General features: G+C 56.1%; 2 protein-coding genes across 6 annotated transcripts; one reads left to right on the forward strand and one right to left on the reverse strand.

Annotated features, from left to right (window-relative positions):
• The first annotated feature begins 15 nt into the window (after positions 1–15).
• Ddx49 (DEAD-box helicase 49) lies at positions 16–9,251 on the forward strand. 3 transcript variants are annotated; one of them, XM_028856929.2, is made up of 13 exons: positions 19–297; positions 1,651–1,774; positions 3,823–3,908; positions 3,991–4,112; positions 4,797–4,984; positions 5,075–5,215; positions 5,700–5,775; positions 6,265–6,341; positions 6,487–6,584; positions 7,164–7,238; positions 7,792–7,880; positions 7,957–8,028; positions 8,164–9,251. In XM_028856929.2, the coding sequence occupies exons 1-13, from the start codon at positions 183–185 to the stop codon at positions 8,311–8,313; spliced, it is 1,413 nt and encodes a 470-aa protein (XP_028712762.1). In that variant the 5' UTR covers positions 19–182; the 3' UTR covers positions 8,314–9,251. The 3 variants fall into 3 exon arrangements, with proteins under 3 accessions (XP_037067756.1, XP_037067757.1, XP_028712762.1); XM_037211861.1 differs by having other exon boundaries at positions 16–297; positions 7,957–9,251; XM_037211862.1 differs by lacking the exon at positions 1,651–1,774 and having other exon boundaries at positions 16–297; positions 7,957–9,251.
• On the reverse strand, positions 7,549–18,785 carry Homer3 (homer scaffold protein 3). Of its 3 annotated transcripts, none has more exons than XM_028856931.2 (10): positions 18,745–18,785; positions 16,483–16,564; positions 16,245–16,401; positions 15,653–15,784; positions 12,006–12,113; positions 11,282–11,403; positions 10,586–10,742; positions 10,309–10,446; positions 10,130–10,216; positions 7,549–8,816 (listed from the first exon to the last, which is right to left on the reverse strand). In XM_028856931.2, exons 2-10 carry the CDS (start codon positions 16,494–16,496, stop codon positions 8,625–8,627), a joined length of 1,107 nt encoding a protein of 368 aa, XP_028712764.1. In that variant the 5' UTR covers positions 16,497–16,564; positions 18,745–18,785; the 3' UTR covers positions 7,549–8,624. The 3 variants fall into 3 exon arrangements, with proteins under 3 accessions (XP_028712764.1, XP_028712765.1, XP_028712763.1); XM_028856932.2 differs by lacking the exon at positions 18,745–18,785 and adding an exon at positions 18,332–18,699; XM_028856930.2 differs by lacking the exon at positions 18,745–18,785 and having other exon boundaries at positions 16,483–17,617.
• Between the last annotated feature and the right edge of the window lie 566 nt (positions 18,786–19,351).

Here is a 19,351-nt window from a genome sequence, read left to right on the forward strand (position 1 = left end):
GTGATGCAAAGCCTCCTGGGAATTGTAGTTCGTATCTAGTCAACGAACACGACGGTTTCAGGCAGAAAACGCCAGAAAAGCTGTCGAGGCTGGGATTGGCTGAGGAACCAGGATAGGTGCACGTGACGCAATATTAGCGCGCCGGACGTGTCCATCAGTTGCTCTCCGCGCCACTCCGGAGCATGGCGGGGTTCGCTGAGCTCGGGCTGTCCTCGTGGCTCGTGGAACAATGTCGGCAGCTGGGGTTGAAGCAGCCCACGCCGGTGCAACTCGGCTGCATCCCGGCAATCCTGGAGGGTGAGTCCTCTCCGCTCTTCCCGTGCCGTTCTTTGTCCCCTCATCGTGAGTCTAACTTGGGTCCCACGCGTCAGGGTCGGCTTTGGCTGCTTCCGGGACCCTGACCCGCAGTGTTGACTTTCGGGCCGCGACGGACTCGTGTGCGTCGTCACATAGGCAACGGCACCTCCGAAATTTTCGTAGTGCCGAGCATAGGGAGAGTTTGGTGAATGAATCCGTGGCACAGCAAAAATAGGGTAGAGCTGGCGGTCATTTTGACTTAGCAAACAGAAACAGGAGCCGTCAAACTACAGGTGAAAATCAGGGCTCCGGGTTTGTGCCAGTGCTCTTCGTTCCAGTTCACCTTTGCCGTCCCTGGGCCGGGCGGTCGCGGCGGTGGCGGCACACGCCTTTAATCCCAGCACTCGGGAGGCAGAGGCGAGTTCCAGGACAGGCTCCAAAGCTACACAGAAAAACCTGTCTCGAAAAAAAACAAAACAAAAAAGAGACATCCTCGGAGCCAGGCGTGGTGACTCTCAGTCATCCCAATATACAGCAGGTGGAAGCAGGAGAGTCAAGGGTTCAGGATAGTCCTCAGCTATGTAGCAAGTTCCAGACCAGCCTGGGCTACTTGAAACTTTGTTTCAAAGAAGCAATCATAATGATTGGGGAGATTAGATAGTAATAACAAACTCAAGGAACTAGTGAAAAATGAAACAGTTTTTAATATTCCGTTCTGTGGAAAAGGTGCCAGCACAGAGAAAAGGCAAAAATGTCTGGTGTGCCGATTTCCAGCAAGCTTGGAAGCCTTTTCCCAAATCTAGAAAAGTTCATAACCTTTTCTTCCGTAGACCAGCAGGGCTTGTCCCCTTCCCAGACTCCCCATCCCATTGGTTTAGGACCCCCAAGCCTTATCTAATGAATAATTTGGAGCTTGAGGCTGCCCTCCTTTTCTGATCATGGGCTCAGTCACATAGCAGACACCTGTAATTCTCCAACCCTTGGAATTCTTTTTTGTTTTGTTTGTTCTGTTTTTTGAGACAGGATTTCTCTGTGTAGCTTTTGGAGCCTGTCCTGGAACTCACTCTGTAGACCAGGCTGGCCTCGAACTCACAGAGATCCACTTGTCTCTGCCTCCCGAGTGCTGGGACTAAAGGCGTGCGCCACCACTGCCCAGCCAAGCCTTAGAATTCTAAGACAAGTAGCCACCAACTAGGGGAAAGGGGCCCAGCTCATCTGTAACCTTGATGAACTCTAAGTGCACTTCATACTGAAAACAGACTTTTATAAACATCTGTTTCTTACAATAATGAGTGAATGCCCAACGGAGCGGCTGTGGCCCCTGCTTCATGTACTGCTTTGCCATCTACCCAGGTCGAGATTGCTTGGGCTGTGCAAAGACAGGAAGTGGCAAGACAGCCGCCTTTGTGCTTCCCGTCTTGCAGAAGCTGTGTGAGGACCCTTACGGCATCTTCTGCCTGGTCCTGACACCCACCAGGTGAGCCTCCACACACCCCTTGCATGTGACTAATCAGGCTGTGCTTTCGAAGCGAGCGCCTTGACCCCAAGTCTTTCTCTCTCCCACCAGCCTGCTCCCAAATAATGACATGGAGACTTATTACTCATTTATGAAAGCCCAGCCTATAGCTTAGGCTTGTTCCCAACTAGCTCTTATAACTTAAATTAACTGATTTATATTAATCTGTTTTATCATGTGACATTACCTCTCTTCTCTGTCTTGCGCCTCGCCTCCTGTTTCTTCTCTGTGTCTCCTGGCATCTCTTGCATGCCTAGATTCTCCTCCTCTTCCTTTCTCTCCCTGAAATCCCACCTATACCCCCTGCCCAGCTATTGTCCGTTCTGCTTTTTATTACAGTGATATATCTTCACACAGTGTACAGTCTCCCACAACATTTCCTCTTGTATAAAATAGGATAAGAATCACTCCTTTTTGTAGGAATGCAGAATCAAGCAGGACTCATGGTATGTGTGATAAGTTCCTAGGACTCAGGAAAGGCTGGCCAGGAGGGAGCTACAAGCGATCTCACAGCTAGGGAAACAAAAAGATATTCTTGGGTCAGCAAGATTGCCTAGCAGGGAAAGGGTGTCTACAATCCTGATGACCTGAGTTCAACCCCAGGGACACACATGGTAGGAGAGAACTGACTCCGGCGAATTGGCCTCTGACCACCACAGAAGTGCCATGGCTTACACATACACACTGCTCAAGGATATTGTAGGCCTATAGCTTCCTGTGTACAGAGGTTGAGAGGACCGAAAACAGAAGGGATGCTGGAGCACTATTAGTGTACCTTGAATGTGGGTCTCAAGTGTCACACTGAAGGTTAGATTGTATAGAGGCCAGAGGGTAATGTCAGGCATGTTCCTTAATTGCCCTCCATCTTATTTGCTTTTTTAAAAAAAGATTTATGTTAATGATACATATGTTTGTGTGTGGTTATATGCATGTGAGTGCAGTACCCACAGTGGCCAGGAGAGGGTGTCAGGTCTCCTGGAATTACATGCTGTCTACTGTGGGTACTGGGAACTGAACTCAGGTCTCTGACCCATTGGGTCCTCTTCTGAACTCCTTTCCACCCCCACACCACAGGGTCTCACTTTGTAGCCCTGGCTGTCCTGGAACTCACTGTATAGGCCAGGTTTTTTTTTTTTTTTTTTTTTTTTTGTTCGTTTGTTTGTTGGTTTTTTGAGACAGCATTTCTCTGTATAGCTTTGGAACCTTTCCTGGAACTCACTCTGTAGACCAGGCTGGCCTTGAACTCACAGAGATCCACTGTCTCTGCCTCCCGAGTGCTAGGACTAAAGGCATGCGCCGCCACCTCCTGGCTAGATTTATTGTTTCATGTGCCTTGTCTGCACACTAGAAGAGGGCATCAAAATCCAGACAGGGTTCCTCACTGAAACGAGGGCGCATTAATTGGTGAGGTTGGGTGGCCAGTGAGCCCCGCCACCCTGCTGCCTCATTGCCCTCCCTCACCCCCCACTGAGGTGAGAGATAACAGCGGCACGGAGCCTTTGCAAGGAGGCTGCAGATCTGAACTTAGGTCCTCACACTTGAGCAGTGAACACTTTGCTCTTATGTTGATTTACTGTTTGTGTGTGCATACCATGACCTCATGTGGAGGTCAGAGGTCCACCTGCGGGAATCAGTTCTCCTTATGTGTTGATTTACTGTTTGTATGTGCATGGCATGTGCACATGTGGAGGTCAGAGGACCACCTGCAGGAATCAGTTCTCCTTATGTGTTGATTTACTGTTTGTGTGTGCCTGCCATGACCTCATGTGGAGGTCAGAGGACCACCTGCACGAGTCAGCTCTTCCTTCCACCATGCGGGTCCTGAGGGTGGAACTCAGGGTGGCAGCTTGTACCTTCCCTCCTGAGCCACGTTGCCAGTCCTGTTAGAATTGATTTTGAGGAGGCCATCAACATTAGGGAGGTGGAGGCCACAAGGAGCCCGGGGAAGGAGAAAGGACAGGAGACAGGCACAGGTGCTCACTGACCCAGCTGGCCCTTCTCACCCACAGGGAGCTGGCCTACCAGATTGCTGAGCAGTTCCGGGTGCTGGGAAAGCCCCTGGGCCTGAAGGACTGCATTATCGTTGGCGGCATGGGTATGAGGGCTGAGAGGCTGAGGTGGGCCATGGGGTCCCTGCCGATCCCACCCACCCGGCCTCACCTCTCCCTCCACTCCAGACATGGTGGCGCAGGCGCTAGAGCTCTCTCGGAAGCCGCATGTGGTGATTGCCACCCCTGGGCGTCTGGCCGACCACCTGCGCAGCTCCAACACTTTCAACATGAAGAAGATCCGATTCCTGGTAAGCCAGCCGCCTGTGCTCTCCCTAGGGCCTGGAGCCAGACACCAGGATCCCTTTCCTTTCCTTCCCTTCCCCTTTCCCTCTTTCCCCTCTTCCTCCTCTTTCCCCTTTTCCCCTTTCCCCCTTTCCCCTTTCCCTCTTTCCCCTCTTCCTCCTCTTTCCCCTCTTTCCTCTTTCCCCTCTTTCCCCTTTCCTTTCCTTCTTTCCTGTCCTGTCTGAGGCAGGGTCTTTCCATGCAGCCCTGCTGTTCTGGAACTCTGTGTTGATGTGAGCCACCGCCCGGCCTGACATCCATTCTTGACATTGGTCTCATAGATCCCTGGGCAAAGGGCTAGAGATAAAGACAAGTGCCACCTGGGCGTGGTGGCACTCACCTTCCATCCCAGCACTTGGGAGGTGGAGTCAGAAGGGTCTCTGAGTTTGAGGCTAGCCTGGTCTACATTGTGAGTTCTGGGACAGTCAGGACCCTGCCTCATACAAACAAAAAGCCCAGTAGAGACACAGCAAATAGAGGGGGCTCCCTAGAGGGCCTGCAGAGCAGGTGACACTGCTGAGGCTGGGGACGGTGTTGGGGAGCCCATTGCATCGTCCCTGAAAAGCGGGTGTGCGGAGCTCGGGCTGGCCCTGCGTTGTGTTTTCTGTTCTTGCGCTGGCCCAGCCCCCCGTCCCACCCCTCTGATGCAGGTGATGGACGAGGCGGACCGGCTACTGGAGCAGGGGTGCACCGACTTCACCGCAGACCTGGAGACAATCCTGGCCTCCGTTCCGGCACGCAGGCAAACGTTGCTGTTCAGTGCCACGCTGACCGACACCCTCAAGGAGCTGCAGGGCCTGGCCACCAACCAGCCCTTCTTCTGGGAGGCGCAGGCCCCGTGAGTTCCAAAGCTGTGGGTGAGGGTCGGACCAGAGGGTTCAGGCAGAATGAGAAACTGAGGCTGTGCCGCTCTGCCCTCCACCGCCAGGGTGCGCACGGTGGAGCAGCTTGACCAGCACTACCTGCTGGTGCCGGAGAAGGTGAAGGACGCCTACCTGGTGCACTTGGTCCAGACCTTCCAAGACCAGCTGGAGGACTGCTCCATTATCATCTTCACCAGCACCTGCAGGTGAGTGAGAGGCCCCGCCACCTGGGCTAGAATTCCCACAGGCCAGCTTCCCCCACCCATGGGAAGGTGAGCTGCCAGGCCTGGCCTGCTGGTGCACCCAGGAGGCAGGCAGATCTGTGAATTTGAGGCTAGCCTGGTCTATATAGGAAGCTCCAGGCCAGCCAGAGCTACATAGTGAGACCCTGACTCAAACCAAACCAGAGTCTCATAATAGCTGTTGACTGTGTCCGAGGGCAGAGACAGGAGGGTGGGGGTCTGTCCGCAGAAGAGGAGGTGTTGGCTGTGGAGAGGCATGGCCATCAGGCATGGCAGTGCCCAGGACTGGAGAGACTAATCTGGAAGTCAGTACCAGGTCAGGGCCGGTCCTTGTTGGTTCAGGCTTTGAGAAGCACACAGCAGCATCAGCCTTTCTACGGCTCTAGGTCACTTGTGTGACATCCTGGTGGCTTGGGCAGGACACCCACAACCACCCTTTTCCCACCAGGACCTGCCAAATCCTTTGCATGATGCTTCGGAAGTTCAACTTCCCCACAGTGTCGCTGCACTCCATGATGAAGCAGGTGATGGGCCGTGGCCACAGCCTCCAACCTCACATGCCGCCACTCAGGCTGGGCACGGGGCGCACTTGGTAGAGTGCTTGCCCGGCATGTATGGGGCCCTGGGTTCCATCCTCAGCCATATAAACTGGGTAGTTTGTATGCCTGTTCTGTATATGTCTACCTGGATGCATAGTTTATATGCCTGTTCTGTGTGTGTGTGTGTGTGTGTGTGTGTGTTGTGTGTGTGTATACACCCCTAGACACAGCAATCGAGAGGTGGGGCAGGAAGATCTGGAGGTCAAAGCCAGCCTACTCTGTCTTTTTTTTTTTTGGTATTTTGAGACAGGGTCTCTCTATGTAGCCCTGTCTTGGAACTCTGTTTAGACTAGGCTGGCCTCGAACTCTCAGAGATCCTCCTGGTTCTGCAACTGCCTCCTCCCTGGTCTCTGCCCCGTCCCCATCCCCATCCCCCTCCGTCTGCTCACCAACTTTTCCCCACCTGTGGTACAGAAAGAGCGCTTTGCAGCCCTGGCCAAGTTCAAGTCCAGCGTCTACCGGATTCTTATTGCCACTGATGTGGCCTCGAGGTGAGTAGGCCCAGGGCAGCATGCTTTTCCTGCGGTGGCCTGAGCCACCATGAGACCAGGAAGCTGGACTTGGGCATGCGGATGGCTGAGTGTCAGCTTTGGTCTCCCAGCATGGACTCCCCAGTTGAGTGCTCTGTTCCTCCAGGGGCCTGGACATCCCTACTGTGCAGGTGGTCATCAACCACAACACCCCTGGGCTCCCCAAGATCTACATCCACCGAGTTGGTCGAACAGCCCGTGCAGGTGAGCCGAGCCAGGTGTAGGAGGTTCCAGCTGCAGTGAGAGACCCTGGGGAGCTCAGGTCTTCAGAATCAAAGATTCAGTGGAGACACCTTCCCAGTGCACTCTTGGCCTGGGATGCTGACCCAGGAACCAGGGGGACATGTGCTTTGATGCTCCCTCATGCCTATAAGCAGGAGAGACAGGGTTGCTGGGATGGACGGGGCTGGCAGTCCGATCCTGTGGCTTTAGGGAATTCTGAGGGGCCCTGCCCTAAATAATAAGCACCGAGCGAGAAGCCTGTCTGCAGCCGCCGTGGGTCCCGTGGGTCATAGGCCCCGTCAGCCCATGGTGCTTCAGCTTGTTCACTCACTGTCAAGGGCAGCAGAGCAGGGCTGAGCCCTGGCTTCCTGGCAGCCCAGCTGAAGAGGGAAAGCAGCGTGCTGCCCGCCCTCACAGAAGGCCGGCTTAGCAGAGCTGCCCCCCATTACCCTCCAGCTCCCACATCCAGCCCTACCCTGGGTAGAGCCTGCTCCTCTGAGCTGACCAGCTGAGATGAGCCACTTGGTGGGCCCGGGTCCTCTAACAGTTGTGTCCCCACAGGGCGGCAGGGACGGGCCATCACACTGGTGACGCAGTATGACATCCACCTGCTGCATGCCATCGAGGAGCAGATCAGTAAGTGGGTAGGGTCCATGGGTGGGACCTGCCCAAGGCTGGGAGGTCGCTTTCCCTGCCTGGGTCATCCTAGGACTGCAGAGTGCTGCGTCCCTGGTGCCCAGCCACCACTACAGAGAAGCCTGCCGTGCACAGGGCCGCCAGCCCGGAGGGGCGTCTGGGGGGGGGGGCAGGACTTGAGCTGCGGCATGGCTTGTAGCCCGCCCCATCTTAAACAGCCCCTGACACACATCTGGACCCTGCAGCTCTTTCCTGAGCTTTCTCAGCCTAGCCACAGTGGTCCAAAAGTCCTGGATCTCACCTCATTCACTCCTTCATTTATTCATTCATTTATTTGAGAGAGATCCTTGCTCTACAGAGCTTGCCTGGAACTCACAGTGATCCCCCTGCCTCTGCCTTCCCAGTGTTGTGATAACAGGCACAATTTTGCATTTTTTGAATGTCATCAGTCCACATATGGCTGGATGCAGACATCCAGAAGTGGGGGTGCAGAGGGCCAATGGCACTCAGCCCCACTCAGTGCTGCTGTCTGGGTCTCCCTCCCGCTCCGCAGAGAAGCAGCTGGAGGAGCTGGCGGTGGAGGAGGCCGAGGTCCTGAACATCCTCACGCAGGTCAACGTGGTGCGCAGAGAATGTGAGATCGTGAGTGGCCTCGGCTGTCGGGGTGTGGGGCGGGGCTCCCCGCGGGCCTGTCCTGACCTGTGCTCTCTCCTGCTAGAAACTGGAGGCCTCGCATTTCGATGAAAAGAAGGAGATCAACAAGCGGAAGCAGCTGATTCTGGAGGGGAAGGTGGACCGGGGTGGGGAGGGCCCGGTGGGCAGGGCCAGGCGTGGGGGTGTGGCCAGTAAGGGTGGGCTGGGCTTGGGGAGAGCTACCCTGGGAAGCTTCCCTGCGCCTGCCTTTCTCAGCCGCTCCCTTCCTCAGGACCCGGACCTGGAGGCTAAGCGCAAGGCGGAGCTGGCCAAGATCAAGCAGCAGAACCGCCGCTTCAAGGAGAAGGTGGGGCAGACGCTTCGGCAGCGACAGAAAGCAGGGAGCGCCCGCCGCGGGGCGGGCCCCAGAGGACCTCAGTAAACACTCCGAACCTGGCAGTCTGACTTGAGAATGAGGCGGGATGGGTGCAGGCTGCGGGTCTCTGGTCCCCAAAGCCTCTGTTGCCCCACGGGGATGACCACTGAGGCCCTCCTCCACATCCCTGGGACGAGGGTGGCAGCAGCCAGCGGCAGCAGGTGCCCGCAGCGCCACGCACTTGTACAGCCACGTAGAAATGCAATCTGGGTATCAGCGCCACCCATGGATTCTAGAAAACTCTACACAGTGCAAAGCTCAGCGGCAGCCCTGGGCCCCTGCCAGGGCACCTTGGGGTCACAGACCCACGGGGCCAACTAGGGTGCCGCCTCTGCCAGGCGCGCCAGGCCCTCGCGCAGCTCGCTCAGCTCGAACAGCCGCACGTCCAGCAGTTGTGCGGCCCGGCCCACCTCTGCCCGCGCGCGCTCGCGTTCCGCCCGCGCCTCCTCCAGGCTGCACTCCATTGCCCGCAGCTGCTGCTCCAGTTCGGCGTTCCGTGTTTCCAGATCCTACAGGGGAGGAAGGAGCGTGGGGTGGGGCAAACTAGGAGGCTTCTGGTTGCCCTTCCTGCTGGGTGTGGTCCATGGCTCCCACAGGCTGGGACACAACAGCAGTAAAGTGTCCTAAAAGTCTGAGGTGCCCAGTGTGAGTTCAGAGCCCAGCAGCCACAGAAGCAGCAGCTAAGCATCCCAGTGCTTGGGAGACAGGATTCCCTGGAGCACACTGGCCCGCCGAAGCCTTTCCCAGCTGTTTCTAAGAGCAAGATGAAGGGCTGGGGAGATGATTCAGTGCTTAAGAGCATGAACTTCTCCAGAGGACCTGGGTTCGCTTCCAAGCACCCACAAGGGGCGACTCAACCATATGTGACTCCTTGGGGATCCAACACCTCGGAGGGAATCTGCACGAGTGTAGCTAACTCACACACAATTAAATGTTAAAACCTAGGCCGAGTGTGGTGGCGCACAGCTTTGATCCCAGCACTGGGAGGTAGAGGCAGGTGGATCTCTGTGAGTTACTGACCAGCTGCAGCTAAAGACACAGCATCACAAACATACCCAGGTGAAAGTTTAATCACCAGTGCCCACATGGTAAAAGAGACCTGACTCCTAAAGTTGCCAACTCAGGAAAACCACCAAAGACATAGAAACGTTTTTAACAGGTGAGTAGTCCATAGCTAAAGGGATTGTAAAGCGCCTGGCGCTAACCTGAGGGGCCTGAATTCCAATCCCTCCACCCATGTAAGACCCGGTGTCCCACATACTGCTAGCTGCTGTAACCTCAAGGGTGGGAGAGCAAATCCCTGCTGCTCAGCCTCGGCACCCAGCCTAGACGATCTGAGCTTCACCCTCAGTGACGGATTGTCTCAGGATGGGGTGGGGCAAAATGGAAGACGCCCCAGCCTCTGGCTGCCTCACGTACATGAGCCCGCATCCACATGGGAGCACCTGTGTGCGCACACACCATAAACCCACGGTGGACACAGAACCACCTTCCTGCAGATCCTCTCACTGTCCCCCGGGCAGGACACCAATTCTGGGGGGTCCTGACCTCTAGACCTTTGCACAAGCTGCACCCATCCCCAAGGACAGCAGTCATTTCCCCAACTTCCTCCTCAGGAATCTTGGGGACACTCACTCCAGGTACTTTCTTGGGTGAGGTCTCTGAGAGCTCCCTTGGGCCTCAGACTGCTCAGGTGCGGGGGGACTAGGTATGAGGCTAGTATGTGCTAAGGCCTTACAACTTTGGGTAGGCATTACCATCCTGCTCACAGGCAGATGGAACCCATTGGACCTCAGGGGCCCGGTCACATCCCACAGCCAACCTGAACCTTCTGCTGTGTCTCCTCCCGCTCAGTGGTGTCAGGAGCTTCTCGTGTCCCCAAGTTCTGATTCTTCAAAGTCTGGATCTCCTAGAGAGAGGGACCTGGGTCTGCTCAGAGGGCCCTGGAGTCCCAGGAAGGCATGGGCAAGGGCAAGACCCTGGAGCTTGCCCCTGGCTCACCTGGTCCTTGGTCTGCACCTGAGCCTCAAGTTGCTCCACGGACTGGCCGGTTGCCTCCTTCTCGCCCGCCGCCGCCGCCGCCGCCGCGGGGGCCGCCGGGACCGGCTCTGCAGCCGCCTGGGCCTCCAGCTCCGCCACCTGCACACACACAGCTCAGCGGTCCTGGGACATGGAGGGCCTGATGACCCCTGGGAGGCTCTTATGGTCTCACGTTTTTACAGTAAGAGACGACTCTCTGGAGACCGACACGGGGCAGACGGGGTGTGGGGGTCCTCACCCGCTGCCGCAGGCGCTCAGCCTCTGCACGCTGGGCCTCCAGCTGCTGCCTCCACTGCGCGGCGGCCGCGTTGGCCTCGCGAAGGGCCCCCGCCAGCCTCTGGTTGCTGTCCTGGAGTGCGAAGAACTCGGCCTCCCACTGGACCTCACCCACGGAGCTGCGGGGAAGACGCGGGGCCAGGGGTGTGGTGGTCAGAGCGGGTGGCATTTGGTGCGGGGCCTCCTGGGCTAGGAGCAGGGTCAAAACAACACTAAGCTGGGGAGGGGAGCCCATGGTACGTGGAGTAGGGAGGTGTGGCTCATGAGCTGAGACAGGAGGATCCCCTTAAGTTCGATGTCCGTCTAGGCTACATAATGAGTTCCAGGCCAGAATGGGATACACAGCAAGAGCCTACTTCCCAAAATGTTTGGAAACCCATTCCTGCCTCCCCCAGATTGCCATCCCAGGCCTCATCCCACCACCCGAGCCCTTAACCCCAGTCACGACCCTGACCCCAGCCACGACCCTGACCCCTGCATCCCAAAGGTCCGTCCTGGGGTTCCCTGGCACACCCCTGCTGCCAGCCGTGCCCCTCAGTGCCAGTCAAGGCCCTGCCCCCGCAACACCGAGCCTGCCACCCTAAGGCTCAGTCGGTTACAATGCACCCCTTAGGCCCCGGCCACGCCCATCACCCCTCCGCGGAAGCCCCACCCTCACCCTTCCGACAGCATCTTCTTCAGCCGCTCCCGCTCGGTGGGGCCGGGGGCGTCTGCACTCTGGCTTCGGAACAGCTTCTCCTCGCCCGGGCCGTTGGTGCTGACCAAGGGGCTCGGGGGGACCTGTGTGTGGGAGCCAGGACTGGGTCACGGTGGGCGCCTGCCTCAGTCAAGGGCGCAGTGGGAGCTAAGGTTGACTGAGTGGAGGGCTGGGGTCACTGGGTGTTAGATCAGGGAGTCTGAACTGACCCGTGAAGCCCAGTGTGGGCTCCCTCCTCACCCTCCATAGTTCCCCAGGCTCCTGGATGGGAAGCCCCCCTCCCCCCAGTCTTCACTAAACCCTCAAGACCCGGACAACCTACAGAAACGGATCTGAACACTTCAACTGTTCTCCACTAACGGCTTTCCCCTGGGTACAGAGGCGTAAAACATCACACTCAAAACAGGCATGGGCTGTGGAGATGGCTCAGTAGGTGAAGGAGCTGGTCACCAAGCCTGATGCCCTGCTGAAAGGACACCACTGACTCCCACAAATTGTCCTTGGACCCCCACATGTGCATCCAGGCACATGCACATGTGTGCACACACATGCATAAATGTAGTAAAGCCATCAGCTAGCCTTAGACACCAGCACAATGCCATGACCCCTGACATGAGAAGCTTATTACAGCTGCCTCGGGAGTGTGGCAGGCATGGGGTCCAGTAGCCAGGGAGTGCAGTCTTACCTGGTGGGAGGCAAGGGCCAGGGCAGAACTAGTGAATTCTCCACCATCTTGAGATTTCTCCCGAGCCAGCCTGGCAGCTTCCTTCACCTCCTGAAACTTCTCAGCAAACTGGGGGTGAGGCAGGGGGACAGTCAGGAGGCATTCCCTCATCACCTGTCCTGTCAGCCTGGAGCCCTCGGGGAGGTGGTAAAAGGTTAACCCTGTGACCACACATGGAGGGGGTGTGGTGTACCACAGAGGTGACATTAAGGTTGTGAGCCACATGGAAAGGGACTCCCTGTTCCTGTCAGGCTGGCTTGGAATGGACAGCCGGAGGCTGGCGCCCATCTGTCCTTCACACTTGCCAGTATCGACAGCTCAGGGAGAGGGGGGGCCTCCTGTCACTCCTCCTAAGTGGGTCACCTGACAACTGACACTGGTTCTGTGGCTGTGATGATGCATTTTCTCTTCACTTTAAAATACTTTCCATAGGGGCTGGAGAGATGGCTCAATGGTTAAGATCACTGGCTATTCTTCAAGAGGACACAGGGTTCAATTCCCAGCAAACACATGGCAGCTCACAAGTGTCTGTGACTCCAGTTGCAGGAGATCTGACACCCTCACACAGACATGAATGCAAATAAAACACCAATGCACATAAAATTAAATTAATTTTCATGTATCAGAAATAATCTGTGCAGACCTGAGCAATGACTCGGTGTCTAGGAGGGAAGGCGCCTGTCACAGAGAAACCGCTACAGGCTCCACACTGCCTCAGGCAAGGAACTCACAACTGCTAACTCCAGGGGACCCAGTGCCCCCTGCTGGCCTCTTGGGGGCATCCACACACATGCATAAACACAAATACACATACATTTCTTAAAAAATAAAAAGCCAGGCTGTGGTGGCGCACGCCTTTAGTCCCAGCACTCAGAGGCAGAAGCAGGCGGATCTCTGTGAGCTCCAGGCCAGCCTGGTCTACAGAGTAAGTTCTAGGACAGCCAGGGCTACACAGAGACCGAGAAATCTGTCTCAAAAAGAAAAGATAATTAATTAATTAATTAATTATAAAAAGTTTGGTTTTTTTTTTTTGAGACAGAGTTTCTCTGTGTAGTTCTGGCTGTCCTGGATCTCACTCTATAGACCAGGCTGACTTTGAACTCACAGAGCGCTGCCTGACTCTGCCTCCTGAGTACTGGGATTAAAGACATGCACTGCCACCACCACCTGGCAATTATAAAAAATTCGAGGCTAGTGATCTGGCTCCCTAAGCTTGTTGTCAAGCCTGATGACCTAAGTTTGGTCTGAGGGCCATGCACAGCAGGAGGGAACTGACCCCCACCGGCTGCCCTTGATTTCCACAGCACACATGCACACACATACAGTCACACAACACAGAAATAATAAATACATGTAATAAAAAAAAACCTTTAAAAGAAAACTTTGTTTTTAATTTATTTTTATTACTTTTAATTATATGTACATATGTGTAAAGGCCCCCCAAAACTAGAGGCCTCAAATTACCTTTCATGGAGTTACAGAAGGTTGTGAGCGGCCATATGGGTGCTGAGCAAGAGCAGCTCATGCTCTTAACCACTGAGGCATCTCCCACCCCCAATAATGTTTAAACTGCACTCTGTGGTGCATTTCTGTCGTCTAAGCATGTGAGAGGTGCCAGCAGGCAGATTAGGAGTTCAAGGTTAGCCTTAGCGATAATGTGAGTTTGAGACCAGCTTTGTCTACTTAGCAAGTTCCAGACCAGCCAGGGTTACATACATATAGTGAGACCCTACTACCCACAAAAAATAAAAATAAAGAAAGAAAATAAGTTTTTAAAAACATATTTATTTTATTTTACGTGTATCAGTGTTTTTCCTGCATGTATATCTGGGCACCACATGTGTGCCTGGTGCCCCGAAGGCCAACTATCAGATTCTCTGGAACTGGAGCTACAGATGGCTGTGGGCTGCCATGTGGCTGCTGCAAACTGAACCAGGGTCCTCTGCAAGGGCAGCCAGTGGTTTGAAACACAAAGCCATCTCTCCATGCCCAGAATTTTTTTTGTTTTAAACCAGGCTCCAGGACTAATCCTCACCACTAGGAAGGCTGAGGAAGGATTGCTGGAGACCAGAGAGCCGCTAAACAAACAAGCCCGGTGTGGTGGTACACAGCCCGGTGTGGTGGTACACACCCAAGATCCCAGCACTCTAGAGGCAGAAAGATGGCTGAGAGTTTAAAGACAGCTTGGGCTACAACGTGAGACCTTGGCTTAAAACTTAAAAAAAAAAAAAAAAAGTCTAGGCAGTGGTGGCGCACGCCTTTAATCTCAGCTCGCGAGGCAGAGGCAGGTGGATCTCTGAGTTCAAGGCCAGCCTGGGCTACAGAGCGAGTTCCAGGACAGCCAGGGCTGTTGTGTCTCAAAAAAAAAAAAAAAAAAAAACCAAAGCACAAACAAAAAAATCAATATGGTTCAATGACTGCAAAGGTGCTTGCTGCCAAGTCTGAAGATGGTTCCAGAACCCGCACAGTGGACAAAGGGAACTGATACCTGGTAATTTCCCTCTGCCCTCTGTAGGTGTGCCCACACATTCACACCCAACTGTAGGTGTGCCCACACACATTCACACCCAATTGTAGGTGTGCCCACACACATTCACACCCAACTGTAGGTGTGCCCACACACATTCACACCCAACTGTAGGTGTGCCCACACATTCACACCCAACTGTAGGTGTGCCCACACACATTCACACCCAACTGTAGGTGTGCCCACACACATTCACACCCAACTGTAGGTGTGCCCACACATTCACACTCAAAGCAAGTAAAAAAGCAATAATTTGGGCTGGAGAGATGGCTCAACGGTTAAGAGCACTGGCTGCTCTTCCAAAGGTCCTGAGTTCAATTCCCAGCACCCACATGGTGGCTCCCAACCATCTGTAATGAGATCTGATGCCCTCTTCTGGCCTGCAGGCAGAACACGGTATACATAATAAATAAATCTTAAAAAAAAAAAAAAAAAAGAAAGAAATAATTTTTTTTTCTTAAAAAAATTGAGGTGGGGCTGGGTGGTGGTGGCACTCGCCTTTAATCCCAGCACTCGGGAGGCAGAGCCAGGCCGATCTCTGTGAGTTCGAGGCCAGCCTGGTCTACAGAGTGAGTTCCAGGACAGGTACCAAAACTACACAGAGAAACCCTGTCTCGGAAAACAAAACAAAAAAACCAAGAGAACAACAACAAAAAACCAAACAAAAATTGAGGGGGTTAAAGATGGCTCAGCAATTAAGAGTGCTTCCAAAAGATGAGTTCAGTCCCCATCACCGGTATCGGGCGCCTCAACAACTTCCTGTAACTCCAGCTCCAGGGAATCTAATGCCATCTTCTTACCTCTTGCAGGCACCGGCACACACAAATACACACAGACACATAAACAAAAATAAGTCTGGAAAAAACAATGAACCCATGGCAGAACTGGAGAGAGGCGCTGCTGGGCGGGGGTGTGCCCAGTCCAGGCTTCCATTTGATTGCCCCTAAGGGGCACAAGGAGTGTGCAAAGTTGGAGTGAGGTGGCAAAGGACCACACTACCCAGGGCACTCAAGGGGTCTTACTGTCTGTGAACCCACCCCAAGGACCGCAGATGCCAATCACTGCCCGTGCCCCTGCCCACCTGGGTCAGCTGCTGTTCCGAGGCAAAGCCGAGGCCATACACAGTGTTGGCGCGACTGTCTGCCCACTGACCAAACTTCTGAGAGGTCTTGGTGAAGGTCATGTTGGGGGTGACTGTGCTGTTGATGATAGCCTGGGGGTGGGGAGAGCAAGATTTAAGATCGGTAGGAATGACAATGATCATCATGAGCCCAGCAGCCCGCCAGGGTGCCAGCGTGCCAGCCTGAGGAGGAGTATTAAAGTTTAGGGCCAGCCTTAAACTACACAGTGGATTAAAAAATAATCCTAGGCACCTGTCTAGTAGTGGACCCCTACCCAGAACCCCCCGAGGCACGGCTTACGAGTGGAGCCCCTGCCTAGGGTATCCCAGTGAGAGGCTAGTGTAGCATTCTTGGCCCACTGAGGTCCCGTACCCCCATCTTGACAATAATGATGAAAGTTTGAACAGATTAGCTCCTCTCTGAGATCCCAGCCTAAGCTATTTCTGGAAGAAGCTAGGTCCCAGAGAGACCCCCCCATTTCACAAGTCACCCAGCATGGCCTGTGGCTTCACATCCTGGTGCCAACCTCTGCCCCCAGGTCCCCGCCCAGACCTTGGCACCCCCGATGCTGATGATGCGGTACACATTTCGGGTGGCATCGTAGAAGTAGGACACAGTGAGCGCGTGCTTGCCGGCTGGGATCCAGTTCCTCTTGGTGGTGGGGTCTATCTGGAACACGTGCGCGCGGGTGCTGAAGATGGGCTGTTCCCTGCAGGGCGGACAGAAGCTCTACAGGGGGCCGGCCACCCAGAGGGCTAGACCTGACCGGAGTGGGCGGGCGCTCGCTCACCTGGCTGTGGACATTGGTCAGGCTGGGCGGGGTGGTGTCTAAGGGGTACCCAGAGAGGTGACAGGAACCACTTGTTTGGTCTCTGGGGAGAGAAAGGGCTTGAGAGCAAGGATCCAGGGGTGCTGAAGCCAAGTGGGTCATCCAGGCGACTTCCTCCACAAGAGCAGCAAGGAGGGAAGGGACAGCAGGTCCTGCAGCCACACCCGTCCCCGCCCAGGCTGGCCTTGAAATCACTACGTAGCCAAGAATGAACTTGAACTCCTGATCCTCTGGCCGCTGCTTCCCAAGTGCTGGGGTGACAGGCTGGCACCATCACACTCAGTTCACATGGTGCTGGGGTGGAGCTCAGAGCTCCCTGTGTGCCAGGAGAGCCCTGTGTGCCAGGCGAGCCCTCTACCAACGGAGCTGGACCCCAGCCCACAGACTCTGCTCTTCTCCATTTGAGGAGAAGCCCCCACACCTGGGGTCTCTAGGACTCTAGTGTCATCAGAGAGGTGACAGAGCGCTAACAAACTGCCTGGGTAGGAGACAGCTCCACAACAGCCAAGTGGTCCTTGGCATGCCAAAGTCACACTCACACTCCAGGTTACCAGCCACCGGGAAAGTGTCCTCCCACACGAACTGGGCAAGAGGCCAACATCACGGGAGTGGGACACCTCATTCACCCTCCCACCCAGCAGCCCCGCAGAAGGCCATGCATCAAAAAGTGGGACAAAGCTGGGTCAGTGGTGAGAGCCGGGGGCCCCATCTACTCAGAAGGCCAAGGCCGTTAGATCGTGCATCCCAGGAGATCGTGCATCCCAGGAGTTCAAGGCCACCTGGGGTGTCTTCGCCAGATCCCCATGTCAGAGAATAAAAGTGGAATGCTTCCTGGGCCTAACAGGGAACTCAGGACTCTGCTCCTGGGAAAGGACCGCTGAGCACACACCCCGAGGGCAGGGAACTCAGGACCTCTCTGCTCCCACAAAAGGACAGCTGAGCACACACCCCGAGGGCAAGGCTACACCTTGGAGTCCAAGTCGAGTCTCCAGGGAGCCCTCGCCTATTTAAAAGGACAAAACCAGGAGCTGGAGAGAAGGCTCAGCGGTTAAGAGCACTGGCTGTTCTTCCAGAGGACCTGAGTTCAATTCCCAGCAACTACATGCTCACAACCATCTATAATGGGACCTGATTCCCTCTTCTGGTGTCCCTGAAGACAGGTCACTCATATATGTTAAATAAACTATGTTTTATAAAAAGGACAAAACGAAAGTATGGCATGGTGGCACATGCCTGTCATCCCAGCACTGGGGAGGGTGAGGCCAGATTGTTGAGACTTTGAGGCCAACCTGGGCTACAGAATGGGACCTTAACACGCACACGAGTGTGCACGCGCGCGCACACACACACACACACACACACACACACACAAGCACGCACACGCACGCGCACCCCCACAGTTGACAAGCGGCTCATCCCAGTTCCCAGTTCCCACCATGTGAGCAGAGAACAAGACTTGGAGAAGGGGACTCCCCAGCCTCCTGTGGGTGCCTGTACCCATCACCCGGGAGTTTTGGGTACCCTCCTGAATCCCCACATCTGCATCCGGAGGGACTGGAGGAAGGAACTGCGGATGCGGGAGAACAGGACCAGGCTCCTGAGGTCAGCCCCCCCCATGCTGTCCTGGGCAGCTGCTGTCGCGGTCATCGGGTCTGAAACCGGAGCCCCCACGCGGGGGAGGGGCGACTCCACTCGAGTCGGGGACGCGATTAGGACTGGCGGAGATTGGGGAAAAGGGGTCCCCTAACCCAGGCCCTTCCGGTCCGGCCTCTCCTGCCCGGACTTGCTGAGATCGGGAAAAGTTACTCACCAAGTAGTCACGCGCCTCGGAGCGGCGGCGCAGGGCAGGGGCTCACGATCGCGCGCGGCGGGGCTCCTTCCAGAAGCCCCGCACCCGAATCCCACTTGGGACAGGTCCCCACCCGCGCCGGGACAGTCCGTGCGCCCCAACTCCGGGAGCCGCCGATCAGCAACTTTCCAAGCAGCGGAGCCTCGCGATTCGGCACCTCCAACACCCGGACCCGGGGCTGGGGGACCCAGTGCGGCTGCGCTCTGCGCCCCAGGACCCCAGCCCTCACCCCAGGACCCCAGCCCCTCAGCCTGCAACCCACAGCACCCCGCCCCGGCCGCACAGTCTGCAACTTTGGAAACCGTCTGTGCCCTCCTAAGCCCCCAGCGCCCCGATCGCGTCTCGGGAGCTGGGGTCCCCCCCGCCCGGCTCACCCCGCGTCGCCGCCGCCGCCGCCGCCGCCGCCTTCGGCCCGCGCCCTCCGCGCGCCCCGCGCCGCCCGCGCCTTTGTCTGCGCCGCCTCCGGTCCCATCGCGGCCAGTCCCCGCGCCGCCCCGCCTCTGCCCAGCGCCCCCTGCCGGCTAGCGAGTGAGGGCGGGGAGGAGGGAGGCGACCCGGAGAAGGAAGAAGGGGAGGGCAGACTTGGGGGAGGGGGAGCTCCAGCGGGAGTCTGCGGAGGGGCTGGGGAGGGGACGAGGACAGCTGGGGAAAGAGGGGGAGTGGGGCGGGGTGAAGGGGCAGAGGAAGGGGAGGGCACCAGGAGGTCAGGAGGAGGGACTCCTGGGGGCGCAGAGGGAGGAAAGAAGGAAGAAGTAGGCGGGTGAGATGGTCAGGGGAGGGAGGGCGGGGTTGGGAAGGAGCCGGGGAAGGGTGGACAGAAGCGGGGAAGCCCTGTGGGAGGGCTGGGCCTTTGAACGAGGGGGAGGGACCCGTGGAGTCAGGGGGTTGGAACCGAAGGGATTAGAGGCAGGGGCCGAAGATAAGGCGGAGCTTCTGGGATGGTATCAGGGGTCAAGACCGCAGGGTGGGGAAGGGGTGGAG

The sequence above is a fragment of the Peromyscus leucopus genome, chromosome 17 (genome assembly GCF_004664715.2).
Source record: "Peromyscus leucopus breed LL Stock chromosome 17, UCI_PerLeu_2.1, whole genome shotgun sequence".
NCBI lineage: Eukaryota > Metazoa > Chordata > Mammalia > Rodentia > Cricetidae > Peromyscus > Peromyscus leucopus.

Excerpts from the sequence above, each read along its gene's own strand:
- Ddx49 (XM_037211861.1), top strand. The coding sequence starts at position 183 with ATGGCGGGGTTCGCTGAGCTCGGGCTGTCCTCGTGGCTCGTGGAACAA. Across the intron at positions 4,113-4,796 it reads TGAAGAAGATCCGATTCCTG|GTGATGGACGAGGCGGACCG; the intron begins GTAAGCCAGCCG and ends CCTCTGATGCAG. Across the intron at positions 5,216-5,699 it reads ATCTTCACCAGCACCTGCAG|GACCTGCCAAATCCTTTGCA; the intron begins GTGAGTGAGAGG and ends TTTTCCCACCAG.
- Homer3 (XM_028856931.2), bottom strand. Across the intron at positions 15,785-16,244 it reads TCAGCATCGGGGGTGCCAAG|GCTATCATCAACAGCACAGT; the intron begins GTCTGGGCGGGG and ends CCCCACCCCCAG. Across the intron at positions 11,404-12,005 it reads TGGCCCTTGCCTCCCACCAG|GTCCCCCCGAGCCCCTTGGT; the intron begins GTAAGACTGCAC and ends TCCCACACACAG.